General features: G+C 46.0%; 1 protein-coding gene across 1 annotated transcript in view; it reads left to right on the forward strand.

The window, feature by feature from the left end:
• Positions 1–12269: 12269 nt before the first annotated feature.
• Positions 12270–17935, forward strand: part of tbc1d24 (TBC1 domain family, member 24) — a 19215-nt gene continuing 13549 nt past the window's right edge. The window contains exons 1-2 of the mRNA XM_084456278.1: positions 12270–12318; positions 16197–17357. Of these exons, the coding sequence (XP_084312404.1) occupies positions 16357–17357 (1001 nt within the window). The 5' untranslated portion in view covers positions 12270–12318; positions 16197–16356. The remainder of the gene's footprint in view (positions 12319–16196; positions 17358–17935) is intronic.

Raw genomic sequence — 17935 nt, forward strand, 5'->3', positions numbered from 1 at the left:
TGTCTCTGCACAGAGGTGAAAACACACAGACTTCATATCGGCCTCCCACATCATCATCTGCAGGATCATTTTATCACCATCATCCCTCGAGAGGCATAGTAGACCTGCAGGCCTGCTCATTTGCAGACAAAGTTGCACGCACAAACACACACACACACACTTACACATACTCTCGTCTGCGTTGTGCTCAACAGTTCGACCGATGTTAAGGGCTTGTCAAGGGTGGGATTCTTCCGCTTGTGAGGCGGACACGCTGACTGTTACGCCAATAGGGACGTCCCTCTTGGAGGGACTGTCAGCGCTCTGTTGAGCAGAGAGTTTCACCAGCTACTCCACGTTCCACTCGGTCACTCGTGTGTGTGTGTGTGTGTTTGTGTGTGTGAAACTTTGTCTATATATTATAGATGTAGCCTAATTATACAGTATAATTACCGGTTTGTGAGAGTGGAGAATGTTAGGCTATTAACTCAGTCTGAACACATGTTTGGGGCTGAATCCTACATTATGCGTTCTCAATTGACGGAGCATATTTCTGATGATTGAAGCAGACAGAATTCTAACATTGGGGCATATTGCTAACTACTACCACCCCCCCCCCCCCCCCCCCCCCCTCCCCCACAGAACAGATAATGGGCACATACTTACACTTACATAGAGCATAGGCCTGTTGTGGTTTTCACATGCCATGATCTTTAGAAACGTCTTTCGAAACGAAATAGCTTCCTCACTTGCTCCAGCACGCTGTGCGCATGCGTGCTGGAGCAAGTGAGGAAGCTATTTCGTGTCTAAAGGACGTTTCTAAAAATCATATTACAGAGGCATGTGAAATACCACAACAGGCCTATGCTCTATGTAAGCACAACTAGCGATTCATCAAGACAGATTGATGAAAACAACCGTTTCGCGGCAGAAAATAGATTTTTAGAAACTGCATTCTAAGTGCCCCGACCACCGCCATTACATGGATATACTGGCTCGCGCTGGATTTTAAATTTCTTCTACATGCCTCCGAACTACACCAAAGTGATCTCGGTGAGTCAAACGTCTTATAATATGTCGTAAATAAGGTCCAGGTTGTCAAAAACGAGCATTGTCCTTTAACTCGTTTGGTAAACCTGGCCATTGTTAAAACCTGCCCGGTGGGAAGGCTCTCCTCTCACTCTTCTCCTCCCTCCTCTCCTCTCTCCTTCCTCCTCTCCTCCCTCCTCTCCTCCCTCCTCTCCTCTCCTCTCTCTGATGGCTGAGTGGGAAAGCTGGCTAACAAGATCACCAACAGATTATATTTTTCTCAAAACGATTCACTGTTAATTCACACGGTGCATATTATTAATCTGCATGTCTGCGTATGGTGTGTAGAATATGAACAATCACAGCTTCTCTCTCAGCATGTGCGTGTGTGTCCCCTCTCGTACCCCCCCCCCCACAGGACCCCCAAGCCAGTCCCACCTGTCCGCCTGGGATTTTCAGATCTGGGACAAAATGGCTAAATCATCTAAACAAAACGATATCTAACGCGTTGTTAAACAAGCTGTGAAAAGAGCAAGGCCCCATGATTGAAGATGCTACTCCGTTTCTTTTCTGTGGTCTCTTTTTTTTTTTTTTTTTTACATTTTGATAATTGAACGTATCGTGAGGAGACCTGAGGCGACGCAGAGGCGCTGGTGTTCATCCACCCTCCTCCACCACCGGCTGCTGGGGAGTTTCCTCTGGCCGCCACGTCAGTGACCTTTGACCTTTGCCACGGCTGGTTAGATCTGCTCCTCGTGAGGCCGTGTGATCCACCTCCTGTTTTAGTTCATCTGAAATTAAAGCAACACCGTCTCCCTCCCTCTGCGGTCGATTTACAAGGTACGTCTTCCAGAAGCTACCAACCCCCCTCACCCTCAGAACAGACTGGAGGTATTCACCAGAAGGGCCCCCTCAGATATACTCTCTCTCTCTCTTTCTCTCTCTCCCCCTCTCCTTAACTCTGTCCCTCCCCCCTCTCTCTCCCCTACCCCTCTCCAATCCCCCCCTCCCCTCCCCTCTCTTTCTCTCCCCCTCCCCTCTCCTCTTTCTCTCCCCCTCCCCTCCCCTCTCCTCTCTTTCTCTCCCCCTCACCTCCCCTCCCCTCTCCTCTTTCCCTCCCCTCTCCTCTCTTTCTCTCCCCCTCCCCTCCCCTCTCCTCTTTCTCTCCTCCTCCCCTCCCCTCTCCTCTCTGTCTCTCCCTCTCACCTCCCCTCCCCTTTCCTCTTTCTCTCCCCCTCCTCTCTTTCTCTCCCCCTCACCTCCCCTCTCCTCTCTCCCCCCCACCCCCCCCCCCCCCTACTATGTGAATGCCGTAGTGAGCATTGTTCACAGCCACACAGCAATGAGCTCTCTGTGCCTTTTTACCTCTCTCTTCCTCTCTCCCTCCCTCCCCCACCCCTCTCTCTCTCTTTCCCCCGCCCGTTTCTCTCTCTCTCTCCCCCGCCCCTCTCTCCCTCTCTCGATTAAATTTCCAGTCACACAGTGGTGCAGAGGGTACTCTTCCTCTCTCTCCCTCTGCCCCTGCTCTCCCTCTCTCTCCTCTCTCCTGCTCTCATTCTCTCTCCCTCTCTCATTACCTCTCTCCTCTCTCTCTCCCTTTCTCCTGCTCTCTCTCTCCTCTCTCTCTCTCCCTTTCTCCTGCTCTCATTCTCTCTCTCCCCTCTCCTCTCTCTCCCTTTCTCCTGCACATTCTCTCTCTCCTTCTCTCCCTCTCTCTCCTTCCCTTTCTCCATCTGCCCCTGCTCTCCCTCCTCCTCACCCCTCGTCTCTCTCTCCTCCCCTGGCTGCCTCTCAGCAGTCCCTCCTCTCTCTCTCTCTTTCTCCATCTCTGCATCCTTCTCTTCCAACCCCCGCGCCATTTAAGATGATTCCACCCCCCCTCCCCCTCCAACCACGCTCTGCCCTCACTGTGTCATTGCATGTGTGGCAGTACGTGTGTGTGTGTGTGTGTGTGTGTGTGTGTGTGTGTGTGTGCATGTGTCTGAGTACACACATATGTGTTTGAATTAATGTGTTTATACATGGTGCATATGGTGTGTCTGTATGTGGATATATACATATATTTCTGTATGTGTGTGTGTGTGTGTGTGTGTGTGTGTGTGTGTGTGTGTGTATGTGTGTGTGTGCATGTGCGTTTGAGTGCAAGTGCTAGCGTGTGTGTTAGTGCCTATGCGTACTTGTGTGTGTGTACTGGTACTATGTGTGTGTGTGTGTGTGTGCGTGCATGTGTGTGTGTGCATACGTGTGTGTGTGTGTGTGTGGCGAACGCACAAACACTCATAGCGGTATTGCTGGTGTCATCAGTACAGTGAGCTCCAGTTGGACAGAAATCCAGTGGAGCGCTGTAATCCTGCTACTGAGAGGAGGGCTCCACGGCCATCTCACACACACACACACACACACACACACACACACGTAACATGTAGCGTGTCCGGGAGGGGGCAGGTACGGGGACAGTATCATCTCCGTCACCTTCCGGACACGCTACATGTATGTGACACGCTAGTGTACAAGGTATAAACCTGGTACATGGTATAAACAAGGTATAAACCTGGTACATGGTATAAACAAGGTATAGACCTGGTACATGGTATAAACCTGGTACATGGTATAAACCTGGTACATGGTATAAACAAGGTATAAACCTGGTACATGGTATAAACAAGGTATAAACTTGGTACATGGTATAAACCTGGTACATGGTATAAACCTGGCACAAGGTATAAACCTGGTGCATGATATACACAAGGTATAAACCTGGTACATGGTATAAACCTTGCACATGGTATAAACCTGGCACATGGTATAAACAAGGTATAAACCTGGTACATGGTATAAACCTGGCACATGGTATAAACAAGGTATACACTTGGTACACGGTATAAACCTGGTACATGGTATAAATAAGGTATAAACCTGGTACATGGTATAAACCTGGTACATGGTATAAACAAGGTATAAACCTGGTACATGGTATAAACCTGGTACATGTATGTACATGGTTTAAACAAGGTATAAACCTGGTACATGGTATAAACAAGGTATAAACTTGGTACATGATATAAACCTGGTACATGGTATAAACAACGTATAAACCTGGTATATGGTATAAACAAGGTATAAACCTGGTACATGGTATGAACAAGGTATAAACCTGGTACATGGTATAAACAAGGTATAAACCTGGTACATGGTATAAACAAGGTATAAAGCTGGTCATCTCTGTGTCCGCAGATCTGTAGACGAGGGCAGAATATCTCTGTTGTGAGCTCCAGTATGCTAAGAATGGGGTTAATTGCGAATCCACCTTTGCATTGGTCTGACTCTGCAGATAGCCGTGTTCATCTGACATGATCAGCTTGACACAATTCGATTATGATACTTCAGACTTTTTGGACATGGCTCTATTTTTAGATATCTGACTGCAAAGACAGAATAGTGTTCAATGTCATCTGTGATAGAGATCGAGAGAGATACCGGGAGAATTTGGACCAAACCTTCTGTGTGTGTGTGTGTGTGTGTGTGTGTGTGTGCGCAGCGTGACAGAGACAGAATGTGTGTGTGTGTGTGCGAGAGAGAGAGAGAGAGAGAGAGAGAGAGAGAGAGAGAGAGAGAGAGAGAGAGCCAGAGGAGAGATCCTAGTGTCACAGTATCTTAGCAACTGCCTCTATCTCCTTGGAGACAAGACCTGACATAATTTCCCGTCTGAGAAATCGTTTTTGGTTTGTACACAGTGTGTGTGTGTGTGTGTGTGTGTGTGTGGGGGGGACGACACTGGTCATGTTTATGTTCTAACGTTATACAGATGCCTGTCATGAGTGTTGTGACATGGTTCATTTAAATCAGATGATTATTAAGTGAAATTAGAACAAAATTTTATTTTACTGTTATATATTAACCACACAAATGTCATGTAATGATGCATCTACCACTGAAAACAACATGTCTGAATTTCTAATTAAATTGGAAAATGTTCAACAACAACCGTAATTTGTGCAATTAATTCCCCTCTGGGATTAATCAAGTACATAATTACCTACTGTACCTAACAAAAACATATACTTCAAGAAATGTAAGAAGACTAAACTTCATAGTACAGAAGGTTTGCCCAAACTTTTGACTGGTACTATACAGTATGTGTGTGTGTGTGTGTGTGTGTGTGTGTGTGTGTGTGTGTGTGTGTGTGTGTGTGTGTGCGTGTGTAGTGGAGGGTATACAGAGGTGTATGGAGTATACACACTTCTTTATCCACGGACCCACAGTATACCCACTTCTTTATCCACGGACCCACAGTATACAGTACACACTTCTTTAACCAGCACTAATGTAAAAACTGTAATTTCGCTATTAGAGTATACCCACTTCTTTAGGCACCTCTACACCCCTGTATGTATGTGCTACAGAATGACAAACGTCAAGTTGAGTAAAGTACCTCTGTGAATAAACAAAAAAGACTGAATGATGCATTTATTTTCATTATGCACCAAAACAGGCATAGCAACCAGTCAGGTTGACAAATGATCGACCCTGCCTTTTAATGATCTGATTTGGAACAAACATGCCGCTAAAAATGAATCACAGTAGTCCGGGAAAGAAACATGAATCCTAGTATCAGAATCGTCATTAATAATAGCATTATAACAGTTAGTAATAATACTATAGCATTATACTGTAACATTGAATCTGCGTGGGAAGCTGATTGGTGTCCTCTGCTGCCATCTGGTGGAGAAAGCTACAAACTACTATTATTTCAGCCAGTAACTGCAAAACTAAAAGCAATTTAGTAAATAATGTGGAAGCATGATTTGGCCTTTTCATTTCTGTTGTCATCTGCGAAGCCCCCTCCCGCCCCAATCTCCTCTTCTTCTCCGCCTTCTTCTACAGACATAGAGCACTGAGGAGCTGACCGGCCACTCTGACCTGTACACCTCACAGGTAGAATGACCACACGTGGCTAAACCGGAGATCCGTGTGTGTCTTGTTGGTGTGTGTTTGGCTGTCTGCTGCGTCCTGCGTCTTTTGTGTTCTTTGTATGCGTCAATTGGATATCTAATGTAAATACTATTTGCTGGTATATCACACGCAAAAAGACAGTAAAACAGAAATACCAGCAAATAGTATTTACATTAGATATCCAATTGACACATACAAAGAACACAAAAGACGCAGGACGCAGCAGACAGCCAAACACACCAACAAGACACAGGCGGATCTCCGGTTTAGCCGCGAACACACCCGGGAACACTTGTATTTACCAACCATACGCAAACGTATACATTTAATTTACCCGGCTTTATTTATAGACATTGAACTCACAAGTCTCCACTAAACTCACGCAAACACATGCGTCTTCATTTACAGACCTGAATACAAGCCTCGCACAAAAATGCATTTTCCAGTATTTAGAGACCTTAACTCACAAGTCTGCGCAAACTAAGCGTCTTAATTAGCCTACACAATTTTAATCTCTTCTCCTTATTGAACGGAAGTTCTTTATAGCAATAGCAATGTTTCTGTCAAGACAATTAAGTTCTATACCTCAGAACATCGGAAGTCGCTTCCCGACTCGTGGTTCTTCTCCGAGCGTCCTCAGAAATGTAAAGCTTTGGTCGTGAATCTTGTCGAAAAGAGGCAACTCCTGTCGTCTTGATCTTTGCTATTTTTGCTATCTCATTCGCCATCGCCAAAAATGCAGTGTATTTCAAATGCATAAAGTTTGTGTGGAACAGAACTTCAAGGAGGCAAAAACGGTCGAATTAACAATTTATTGAGCATGCCTAACACATGGGGTCAGAACTTCGGCAATACTGAATTCAAAGTGTCGTGACCTCAGCTTTTAAACTGGTTTCAGGCCAGGAATCACATTACAAACAAATTTACATACAAAGAATATATTATTATACATAAAACATATTATACCTTTAACATTGTAGGCCAGGCAAAAGAATTCTGGCTTACGGATGTCAAGACCAAATGAAAAATCAACCAATCAAATTAGCCCACACGTACAAAACCGCAAACAATGTCGTCATCAGTCAAAATGTAACCTAATCTGTGATTTGTCAAAATGCTTAAAAGTGGGCGTAGGGTAAGCCAGTTCTCGAAGTGCTTACATTGGAATTCCCATTGACATTTTAACATTGGGACGGTTTATCCAATCAAAACTGACATGACTGTCCCGTCATTCACATCACCTGTCAATCACGTTACCCACTTAAGCTATCTAGCTACTGGCAGGATCAACGAACATGGAAAACGGAGATCTTGAGTATTTGTTGAAAGTTGATTCCAAAATGAAGTGGATTAAACGAGTTTGGGTTATGTCATAGAAATTGTAATTTCACTCTACCTCCCTCAACTTTTCACATGCAAAACCCCTAGCATTTATAACAGGATGACCTGTCCAGGAGGTCGACACACCTCAGACCTTGTCTGTCCTAAAATAACCTTTCTTTGTTCCATTGTCCCTGCAAGATTTACCGCCCTTTCTCATATCACGTGCCTGTACTCTTGACCACTGTTGATGATGTCCGCCATTTATTATGACGTGTACAGATGGGTTAGCCAATCACATCCCTGGAAGCGTCCTACCTGTGTATTGCTTGAATATAAGGCCGTGCAACACCTTTCTGCTGCACTCTGCTGCTCCACTCACGTGTGTTATCCTGAAGTCCTTGCGCTCGTATGTTTTCTCAATAAATCAGACTTAACCTCTTTGAGCGAACCTTGGCAAATCTTTTACTTTCGATCAGATTTAATTCCACTACAGTTACGATATAAGGTTGGTCTTTTGTGATTAATTACCAGTTGTTATGGCTGTGCTTTGCCTAGTTTAATCAGCACTCGAAAGCGTGAACTTTGCTTCCTGGAGCAGTGGGCTAAGGGACCGTTCGATATTTAGGTGGGGGTGGTTGAAAAAGGGGGGAGGACATGGTGATTTTTTTTGAGTGCTGGGGAGGGCAAAGTATTTTATTTTGAGATGGGGGGGAGGGCATATAACGTTTTTGGCATCTGCCTCGCAAAATGCCTCGGGGGTCCTTCATTATGCTTCAGCTGGCACAGCTCGAAACGAGATGGGTCTGGCTATGCGCAACTACGTATTGAGAAGGTAACTGCCAAGGTTGGGAAGGTTACTTTTAAAAAGTAATCCGATTACCACAATTTAAAAGTAAAGTAAGGGATTACTTTCAGTTACTTTTGGATTACTTTAAATAAAATGTACTGTGTATTTCACCAGATATAAAATGTACTGTGTATTTCACCAGAAATCCTACATTATTTATTATTTTTCTGTGTTCTAGAGCTGACAACATAGCTAAACAGCAGTTGCCCAGCGCCCGCCCAGTTAGAGCAAGTGTAATGGTGCATTCGTTTATAACTGGGAGGTGGCAAATTGCGACTTGCTACTAGGAATTATTAATAAAACACCGCATGAACTCGCACTTCCTCGTCGCAAATTCGGATATGTTTCTCAGCCCCCAGTTGCTCGAATGCACTAGATATAGGCCTAATGGTGCATTCGTTTGTGGTCGGAGGTGGCAAGTCGCAAGTGGCAAAATACCTACCTCCGACCTGTGTGCATTCGAGCTATATACCATTATATCACAGTTACCTAGTTATATCTAGTGCATTCGAGCAACTGGGGGCTGAAAAACATATCCGAATTTGCGACGAGGAAGTGCGAGTTCATGCGGCGTTTTATTTCATAATTCCTAGTAGCAAGTCGCAATTTGCCACCTCCCAGTTATAAACGAATGCACCATAACTAGGTAACTTAATTTGCCACCTCCCAGTTATAAACGAACGCACCATTATTCAAGAGCTATAACTAACTGCCTGGGAAAACTGGTCAGTGGGTGCTTTATCCATAATATATAAGGCTGTGTGTCCACTGGCAAGCTGTAGGCTATAGCTGAATAGCCCCAAACGAATGCACCATAACACCGACAGGCACTATTGAGTGAAAATAATCTGAATGGGCGCTTGGGTCTGGTTTTCTGGTTGAACATTAGTGCTTTAGGCCTACTGTAGAAGCCTACTGCTAGCTAATTTAGCTGTCAGTGGAAGTAAGGTTAACGTTAGCTACCCTAACGTTTGACATTAGCTAACGTTAACTTACCGGCAAATGTTTTTTCAGGTTGGACATTGAGTCCTTGGCCGTCGAGGCAGGTGGCTGGGAGGCATAGTTTACACTGTGCTGTAATATTGTTTTGGTTCTGTGACAGGTAAATAAAAAAAATGCTGGTATTTCCAGGATTTGAATGCACATTGCGGTATTTCTGCCATGATGTCCGTGCTGCTCGCTGTCTGTCTGGCAGCTGTGGTTCAACGAGCACATCAGTGGGAATCTTGTTGGCGCGCTGCGCGCAATTTCTATTACTAGCCTACTTCATTCTTTTTTTTTAAGCTATTTTGTAAAACTGATGAGGAGGCGAGGGGTGATTGTAATCACGCATGTAATCCCCGTTACTATGCAAATGTAACTGTAATCTAGATTACATATTTTAAATTGTACTGTAACGGATTACAGTTACTGTTTTTTGTAATCTGATTACGTAACGGCGTTACATGTAATCCGTTACTCCCCAACCCTGCTTGTAAGCATAACATTGAGTGAATTATGCTGTATTGCATTGTACTTATACAATTTACAGTAGTAGGCCTACCCTGCAGGCTAAATACATCAATGTTTAGACCAGTACAGATACGTTGTGTGTGTTCTGCCAGGGTTTCCCGTCTCACAGGAAGGTTTTCTAGTCTTCAACCGAGAGCGCGCAAACTAGGGCAAGCAAGCAGGTCAGCGCGAGCGCCCTCCCGAAGTCCTGAACGACCACGGCTGGAGGAGATGACGCAATCAGCGCGAGTCAGTGGAGCGCCAGGTGCAGACAGCTGTGTGCAGATATATCTAACTATTTACTTAGAGTTCTATGAATGAGAGACTGAAGAGAGAATTTTCTTTAAAACTCAACTATTTATTTGAGCTTCTAGCTAGAGCTTTGCTACTCTAGCGTCTCCTGCCAGCGCGTCTGCGTCTGCTAATTCTGCTGCTTTGCACCCTGCGTCTCCTGTGGACTAGGCGGGAAGCACCTGAACTGCGTCTGCGTCTGCGTGGCATGGTTTATAGCGAGTGACTCTCAGGGCGGCGCGGGCACCCTTTTATACCCTTCCTGGACGACGTCACAGGGGTGCTCTGTGACGTCACGATTTACAAGGCTCGTTTGACAAAACTAGGCCTACTTGAGAGTCGCGCTGGTGAGTTGCTCCGCAAAAAATCAGTTGACTGGCACATAGCTAGCGTACAGTAGCCATGTCTGACAGTGAGCGATGCCGTTGTGGTACTGGCACTATTAGCTGCAGTTACTTATTATGATGAAGGGAAGGCAAAGACAGCGAAGGGAGCACAGGAGAATATGCATGGGACTTTGGGTTGGGGCTCAGAAAAGTAGCCTATGACATGGATGTTGACCCAGGGTTAGCCTGACCCTGTCATATGACATGGATGTTGACCCAGGGTTAGCCTGACCCTGTCATATGACATGGATGTTGACCCAGGTTAGCTTGACCCTGTCATATGACATGGATGTTGACCCAGGTTAGCCTGACCCTGTCATATGACATGGATGTTTCATGCTTGGATAGTCTGTTTGGTAGCTCAGTGCTGTCAGCTACAAACACTAAACAATTCCTGCTGGGGTAGAAGCTTAGAGACGCCCACAGATACATAGTATAAACCAGTGGAGGCTCGTCCATTGAGGCAGGGGAGGACAGTCCTCCTCAGTTTTTGGAGAGAAGAGAGGGATTAAAATATAAATATATGAATGTATTTATTCATAATTAATATTATCTCAGTTTTGTTCATAAAGCAGGTTTTCCCTATGGATAAAAAAACATTATTGAAATTCTAAAGCTCCAACAGTGACATCTATAACATGCAGCTGGAGGACCCATAGATATCTATGGAAGGGAGGCTAGCCTCCCTTAGGGCGGGTTATTTTCTCTTAAATCAATGTAATGCCTTTTTTCTTGCTAATTTGTGATTGGCCAAAACGCTGAAAAATTACCGCAAGGGAGGACAGTACTCCGGCCCTGTCTGAACAGGATTCAGATATTGACATTTTGTTAGTCCAATCACATTCCAGATTCCAGATTTACCACAGTGAAGGCCGATGGGTCGGCGTTGAGGATAAATAAATAATAGAATATCAACAAAACAAATGCAATGTACAGCAACAACAACAATAATAAACATCATCATCATAAACATAATAATAATAATAACCCACCTGTTATTATTATTATTAGTAGTAGTAGTAGTAGTAGTATTATCGTTATTATTATTATTATTAATATTATTAAAAACAGTTACAGCTTGAAGTACATACGTCTAGAGCCATGGACTTAAACTCCCGGGACTGAAGGACGTTCATGCAAGCACAATAATATGAGCTTCTAGGAAATATTTTGTGCCGTTCATATTTTCCTGTGAATATTATGAGGTCGCTCAACTGTGACTCTACATGAATGAATGTAGGCTGCATCCGCCGTGTCTTCCGGCATGGTCAGCTTTAAGAAAAGGCTTCAAGGTTTCAAAGCACACCGGCATGATTTGTTTTTCCCCTACAGATCACACAGGGGGTTAGCCCTGCAAGAACACCAAATCACCAGCGAGCGGGAGGGCAAGGGGAAGATGCAAAAACACTTGGCTGGCGTCATTTTGGTGGGCAATGATGTCCTAACTCAGTTATCTGTAATAACTGTCATGTGTTGGGCTGCAGTTTTTTTGTGGGGGGAGGGTGCTTTGAGTCCAGCACAAAGCCGGGTGTTGTTGAGTTGCCTGGGGAACTTCCTGTCTAGTTCCAGGCCTGAAAAACAAGGCTGATTAATGAGATGGCAGTGAGCTCATCCACAGAGCCTGACTGACTGACTGACTGTTTCTGTAACAGCAGTATGGACTGTGTGTTTTCCAACCTTTTGACATGTAAGGAAAAAGTTTTCTTCATCAAAACAATATACCGTGCCGTTTATCCCATTATACTTGGGCATATTTCGCAGGATTGGCACATTTTAGATGCCTTACCACAGTGATTTATTTTACAGCTAACCTCTTTGAAGTACAAATCAGTGTCATGTAAGCTAGCTACTGTAGCACTGACATAGGTGTATATGATCGAATCCCCCTCAGTCCCTGTTGCTGTCCTCCATTGGTCGCGCCTCCCTGCCAGCGACCCGACCACAGGAGGTGTCTGCGCATGTGCAGGCGAGGGAACCAAAATGAAGGCAGCCTCACATCTCCAGACACCTTCTGAACAGGTGAGTTAATACCATTTTGGCAGTTGTGTTGTTCTCCTATTTCTCTTTCTCGGTTGTCACCTTTAAATGCGCTTCCGCCCTATCCGTATTTGAGCTTTACATTCGTAGCCTGTGTTCGCTATTCCAGTTCAGTGTGTGAGACAGTGGAGCTCCTTCTCTGGGCTGGCCAGCTGGTCACTAGTGCTAGCTAACCTTACCGGTCCTACTGCCAGATAGCTAGCTCGCTGGCCTGCTATTAAAACCTACTGTGCATTTAGCTAAGCAAGCGCTTTGCAAACACGCGTGCTGCTGATTCTCTTTGTAATATGTGGCTAAATGCTAATATTATTATTATTATTTACACGTGTGTGTTTGTTGTCTGAAGTCGCTGGCTGCATAACAGGGGACGTCGCTAACTTGGCCAACCTGAATAGGGAAACCCCTAAAGCCAGCTTTGCTAGCTCGTCCTAGCTTAGCTAGCCAGGATCAGCAGAATGGCTGGATGTTAGTACCGAGGTTCGGCACTTGGATCAGTCATTTGCATGTTATACGTCATTGCCGTGAATTCTGCCGGTTCCTACCGTCACTGTTAGATAGCTAACGTTAGCCAGATAGCCCCAGGTGGCTAAGCTTGCCAGGCTGGCCGTGATCATTGGCCAGGTAATAACGACGTATAGGTTATAGCAGTTAACATTAGTGATGAATGGCCAGGTAATAACAACGTAACGTTATAACATATGGCACTAGTGATGGATGCCCGGGTAATAACTTTATATCATAGCTACCTTACCGCTAGCGCGAGGAAAGGTAATGCTGATATTGTGATGTTTACTAACGTAGCGTTGCGGTTGAGCTTGTTGACCAACTTCAGTGTTACCAAGGTTTTCTCAACCCCCGATCAACGACCAACCCCCTAGTTGTATCTCTCTTTAAAGACCCTCTTCAGAGACTAGCTGTTCAATGAGTACACAGGCTACAGACCTTTTGTAGTCTATTTTAGGCAAGGCTCTTACGGTAAATTGGAATTATTCAACTGATTTTAATGCTTTATCATATGTTTTGCTGAACCTCCCATCCTTGTGGTTGAGATTATTAATTATATAGCAACCGTTGATGTCACATGATCGAGAAACCATACATCTGGCCAGATACTAAGCCATTCCACAACTTTATCAGACACTACAGAGCATGGACAAAACCTTACATCCAGCGTTTGATCCGCCTCAGCCATAAACTTAACTACGCAAGTAGCCCAGTTATAGCTCATAAGTTATAGCTCATATATAAACCTACACTAAACCTGTACTATATTGCCAACGTGGATAATATGATATCAAAGGTCACACTGATCACCAGTCCTCCCTCTGCAGGCTCCATGATGGAAAAATGTGCCTGCTTCTCTCTGGGTAGAGAGACACGCCCTTGTCATAAGATTCTTACACCAACAGAGAATCTAATTAGGCTGATTGGCTAATGTTTGACGGCAGCCAGTTCCTAACATGCACGGCCAAACAGCCGACAGACTTAACGTGGACTAGGCCTTAACCCGCTGACTCTTGGCGTTGGACGAATTTAGCCAGCCGTCGGACGAGGTCAGGGAAGGGGAATATGGTTATGGGTATGAGACCCTGGCGACAAGGTTAGCCCTGTTCAGTCCTGGGGCCTCATTTATAAACGTTGCGTAGAATCCATGTAACTAAGTTTGCTTAGCTAAGTAAGTACGAAAATATACGCACAAAAAATCGCCGATTTAAAAAACGCTGCGTATCACAACCCATGTTCACTTAGGCCACGCCTACGCCAGCTGCCCTTTATAAATCACAATCAACACTTAACTTGGCGCACGTGAACGGGCGTTCTGATCACACCTCAATTAACGCCCACAATTGCCTATACATGGTCAGTGATACGCCTATACATATGCAACGACGATGGAGCCGAGTGCAAAAGGCAGAAAGAGAAAGATACATTTTACCGATGCGAGGTGGAGGTATTGGTCAACGAGGTAGAGACGCCGCAAAAGGATCTTTTCGGAACGATGATTTCACATGTGCACGACTGATAAGAGCACCTGTTAGGCCTGAGTGGTCCCATTTAGATTATAATGAATTATCTATCATGCAGGCTATATTGGCATTCGTTTAGTGCGGTAGGCCTTATTAGGTGGCTGCTTATATCCAAACTGATAATCATTATAAGCCTATAGTATTGTTGCATGGGTAATGGGGTTTGGATCTATATTGCACGTAACCTAATGCTTCACAGTGTGGCCCATGAATAAAAGGCCTAACTTATCAACGTATAAACGGGTCAATTTACAATGACATCCATAACGATGCAAACATGTAGGCCTATAGTGACTACTTAAGGCAAGTATCCCCAATTTAACTGTACGACAGATCTGATGGTTCTTTGCAGCAGACAATTTGTGTATTTTCCGGGATGATATGCATTTCACATAGCCTACTTTCTCAAAACATTCTGTAGGCATATAGAAGCTGCGTGTTCTAATGGATGTTGCGGGATAGCCAAGCACATATTAGAACATCTGTGCCAAGTACCGGCATATCCAAGGCCCCGTGCGTCATGGCCTACTATAATCCAGCTATATCAGTGCCTGTATCGAGGTCTTGTAAATATATGGGGTCCATGGATGAGTTTCATGTGATTCTATAAAGCGTAATTATAGCTACACACATGACGATTCGGCAAATTAATAATCTAACTTGCTCCCTTGTGTTCTTACAACTTGGAGACGCATCACCTCCATGCGCTGTTTTGCGCACAGCTAATTCTACCAAAGTGGCATGTGAGCATTGGGATGACATGCGTTTTTAGGCCCACATTCCTCGCATGCCTGCTACATGACAATCATAAGACAATATGAGGATATATGATGTACAATATAGCCTAATGTAGCCTACAGTTGCCTCAAGTAGGACATTTCCATTCACAGCTCAACATCATTGTAATTGCGGCTTGCCTCAGTGGTCATTCGGGTTTACATAAAAGCCTAATCTAATATAGGCTATAAATACATAAATACATTAACGAATGAATAGGTGGATAATTAAACATACGAATAATTAACTAAATAAATGATTAACTGAATAAATATACTTCAACGCCCAATGCAACATTTGTTTGGTGCGGTATAGGCCTTATAGTTGTAGGCTATCGACATACGGAATCATTACTATGATAAGCCTATAGGCTCGTGTTGTGTTATCAACGTAATGTGGATTTTATTCATAGGCTACTGCCCGTGATGCTTCTCGGGATAGCCTATAAATGAATATAGGTCTACAACATAACATATTATGACACAAATGGGTCAATTCACAGACACATCCAAAGGAATGCCGACATTATTTCGTGATTAGGCTACGGTGGCGATTGATTCCGTTTAAACTGTGTGACACATTGGAGGGTTTCGTGCAGCGACCGATGTATTTATTATTCAATATGTCATGTGTTTCGCAGACTTTCCCGAGTTTCATCCCTCTGCCATCGGAGTCGCGTTTTCCCCTTTCTCCAGAAACGTGCTTATCGTAGTTACAGGAGGGTCGAAGTGTGCGTAGAGTTACGCACACCTTCCGCCAACTTATCGTTAAGCTCGTTTTTTATAAATACTGAAAGTTGCGTAGAAAGTTGCTCAGCATGGGTTACGCACGCTTTTGTACTTACGCAACGTTTATAAATGAGGCCCCAGGAGCCTAAGCAGTAAGCCGTGTTTAAACAAGTGGGATACTGTAGATGTCAAGCAAAATCACATAGGCTGGCTTCTAAAAGAATCTCTCTCTCTCTCTCTCTCTCTCTCTCTCTCTCTCCTCCCTTCTCACTCCCTCTGTTCCCTCTCTCCTGCTCTCCCTCCCCATCTCTCTCCTCTCCTCATGCAGTGACACAGACACGATGGAAGGCTGAGAAACACGCCTGTCACTCATCTGTCACGAGGAGGACAGAAAGCTTTGTTCTACTCCAGACCGGACCCCCAACCCTCCCCGCCCCCAGCCCTCCTCAGGCCCCCCCCTTCCCCCGCCTGTTCTAGAAGCTTCCACCATGGCTGAGGAGGACTACGGCAGTTTCGTGGACTGGAGCCAGATGGGGGAGCTGGCCAAACCCAGCGGTCCCACCAGGATAGACTGCAAGGACCTGAAGGAGTTCAAGCAGATGGCACGGCTGGGTCATTGGGCCAGGAACCACAAGCTCCGCGCCCAGGTGTACCAGCAGCTCATCAAGGCCATCCCCTGTCGCACCGTCACCCCGGACGCCGAGGTCTATCGCGACCTCATGGGCAATGCCGCCGCCGCCGCCATGAAACCCGGCTCCGCCGCCGCCATCCCGCTCCCGGAGTTCGTGGACGGGAGCCCCGTGCCGCGCTACTGCCTGAAGGCAGACGGCGTGGTCTCAGCCCACCGGGTCATCGCCTGCCTCGCCGGCCAGTTCCCGGACATCTCGCACTGCCCCTCCCTCCCCGCCGTGACGGGGCTCCTGCTGCACTTCAGCGCGGACGAGGCGCAGTGCTTCGAGCTTGTGAGCCGCCTGCTGGCCTGCAACGAGCCGGGCCGGCGGCTCCTGGACCAGACCTTCCTGGCCTACGAGTCCGGCTGCATGACCTTCGGCGACCTCGCCAACAAGTACTGCCCGGCCGCCCACCGGCTCATCGTGGCCACCTCCCGGGACGTCCTGGAGGTCTACTCGGACTGGCAGCACTGGGTGCTGGGCGACCTGCCGTTCGGGCACGCGGCGCGCCTCCTGGACGTCTTCCTGGTGGAGGGCTACAAGGTGCTGTACCGCGTGGCCCTCGCCCTGCTCAAGTTCTACTGTAAGCAGAAGGCCGGGGCCCAGCAGCCCAAGGACCAGCAGCAGCAGCCGGACTCGCTAGCGGTCCGCGGGGACATCCAGGCCTTCGTTAAGGGCATCGGAGGCAGCGTGACCCCAGACAAGCTCCTGGAGAAGGCCTTCTCCATCCGCCTGTTCAGCCGCAAGGAGATCACCCTGCTGCAGCTGACCAACGAGAAGTCCCTGCAGCAGAAGGGCATCACCGTCAAACAGAAGAGGTTAGCACACCGGTGGTCTGGTTCACTTCCTGTAGCTGTCTGCTGGTTCACTTCCTGTAGCTGTCTGCTGGTTTACTTCCTGTAGCTGTCTGCTGGTTCACTTCCTGTAGCTGTCTGCTGGTTCACTTCCTGTAGCTGTCTGCTGGTTCACTTCCTGTAGCTGTCTGCTGGTTTACTTCCTGTAGCTGTCTGCTGGTTTACTTACTGTAGCTGTCTGCTGGCTTACTTCCTGTAGCCCTCTGCTGGTTGACTTCCTGTAGCTGTCTGCTGGTTTTCTTCCTGTCTGCTGGTTGACTTCCTGTCCTGTAGCTGTCTCTTTGCATTGTTGCGCTTGTGTTTTGTTTGATTTATGTTGCACCAATGTTTTTTTGGGAAATAGTTGAGTTATGTTAGTTAACTTATGTTAGAATTTCATGGACTCAGGGAGCATTTTCAATACTCTAAATTGGGTTCATGCTCACTGGTGGAGCTGGTGAAAGAGATTGGCAGGCCTCTGCCTCCACCAATCCTGCCTGTCACATCAGTGTGTGGGTGGATGAGAAGAGGATGGTTTTCAGGAGAGAACTGGAATCTAGGAG

Source organism: Borostomias antarcticus (assembly GCF_949987555.1).
Source record: "Borostomias antarcticus genome assembly, chromosome: 22".
Classification (NCBI taxonomy): domain Eukaryota; kingdom Metazoa; phylum Chordata; class Actinopteri; order Stomiiformes; family Stomiidae; genus Borostomias; species Borostomias antarcticus.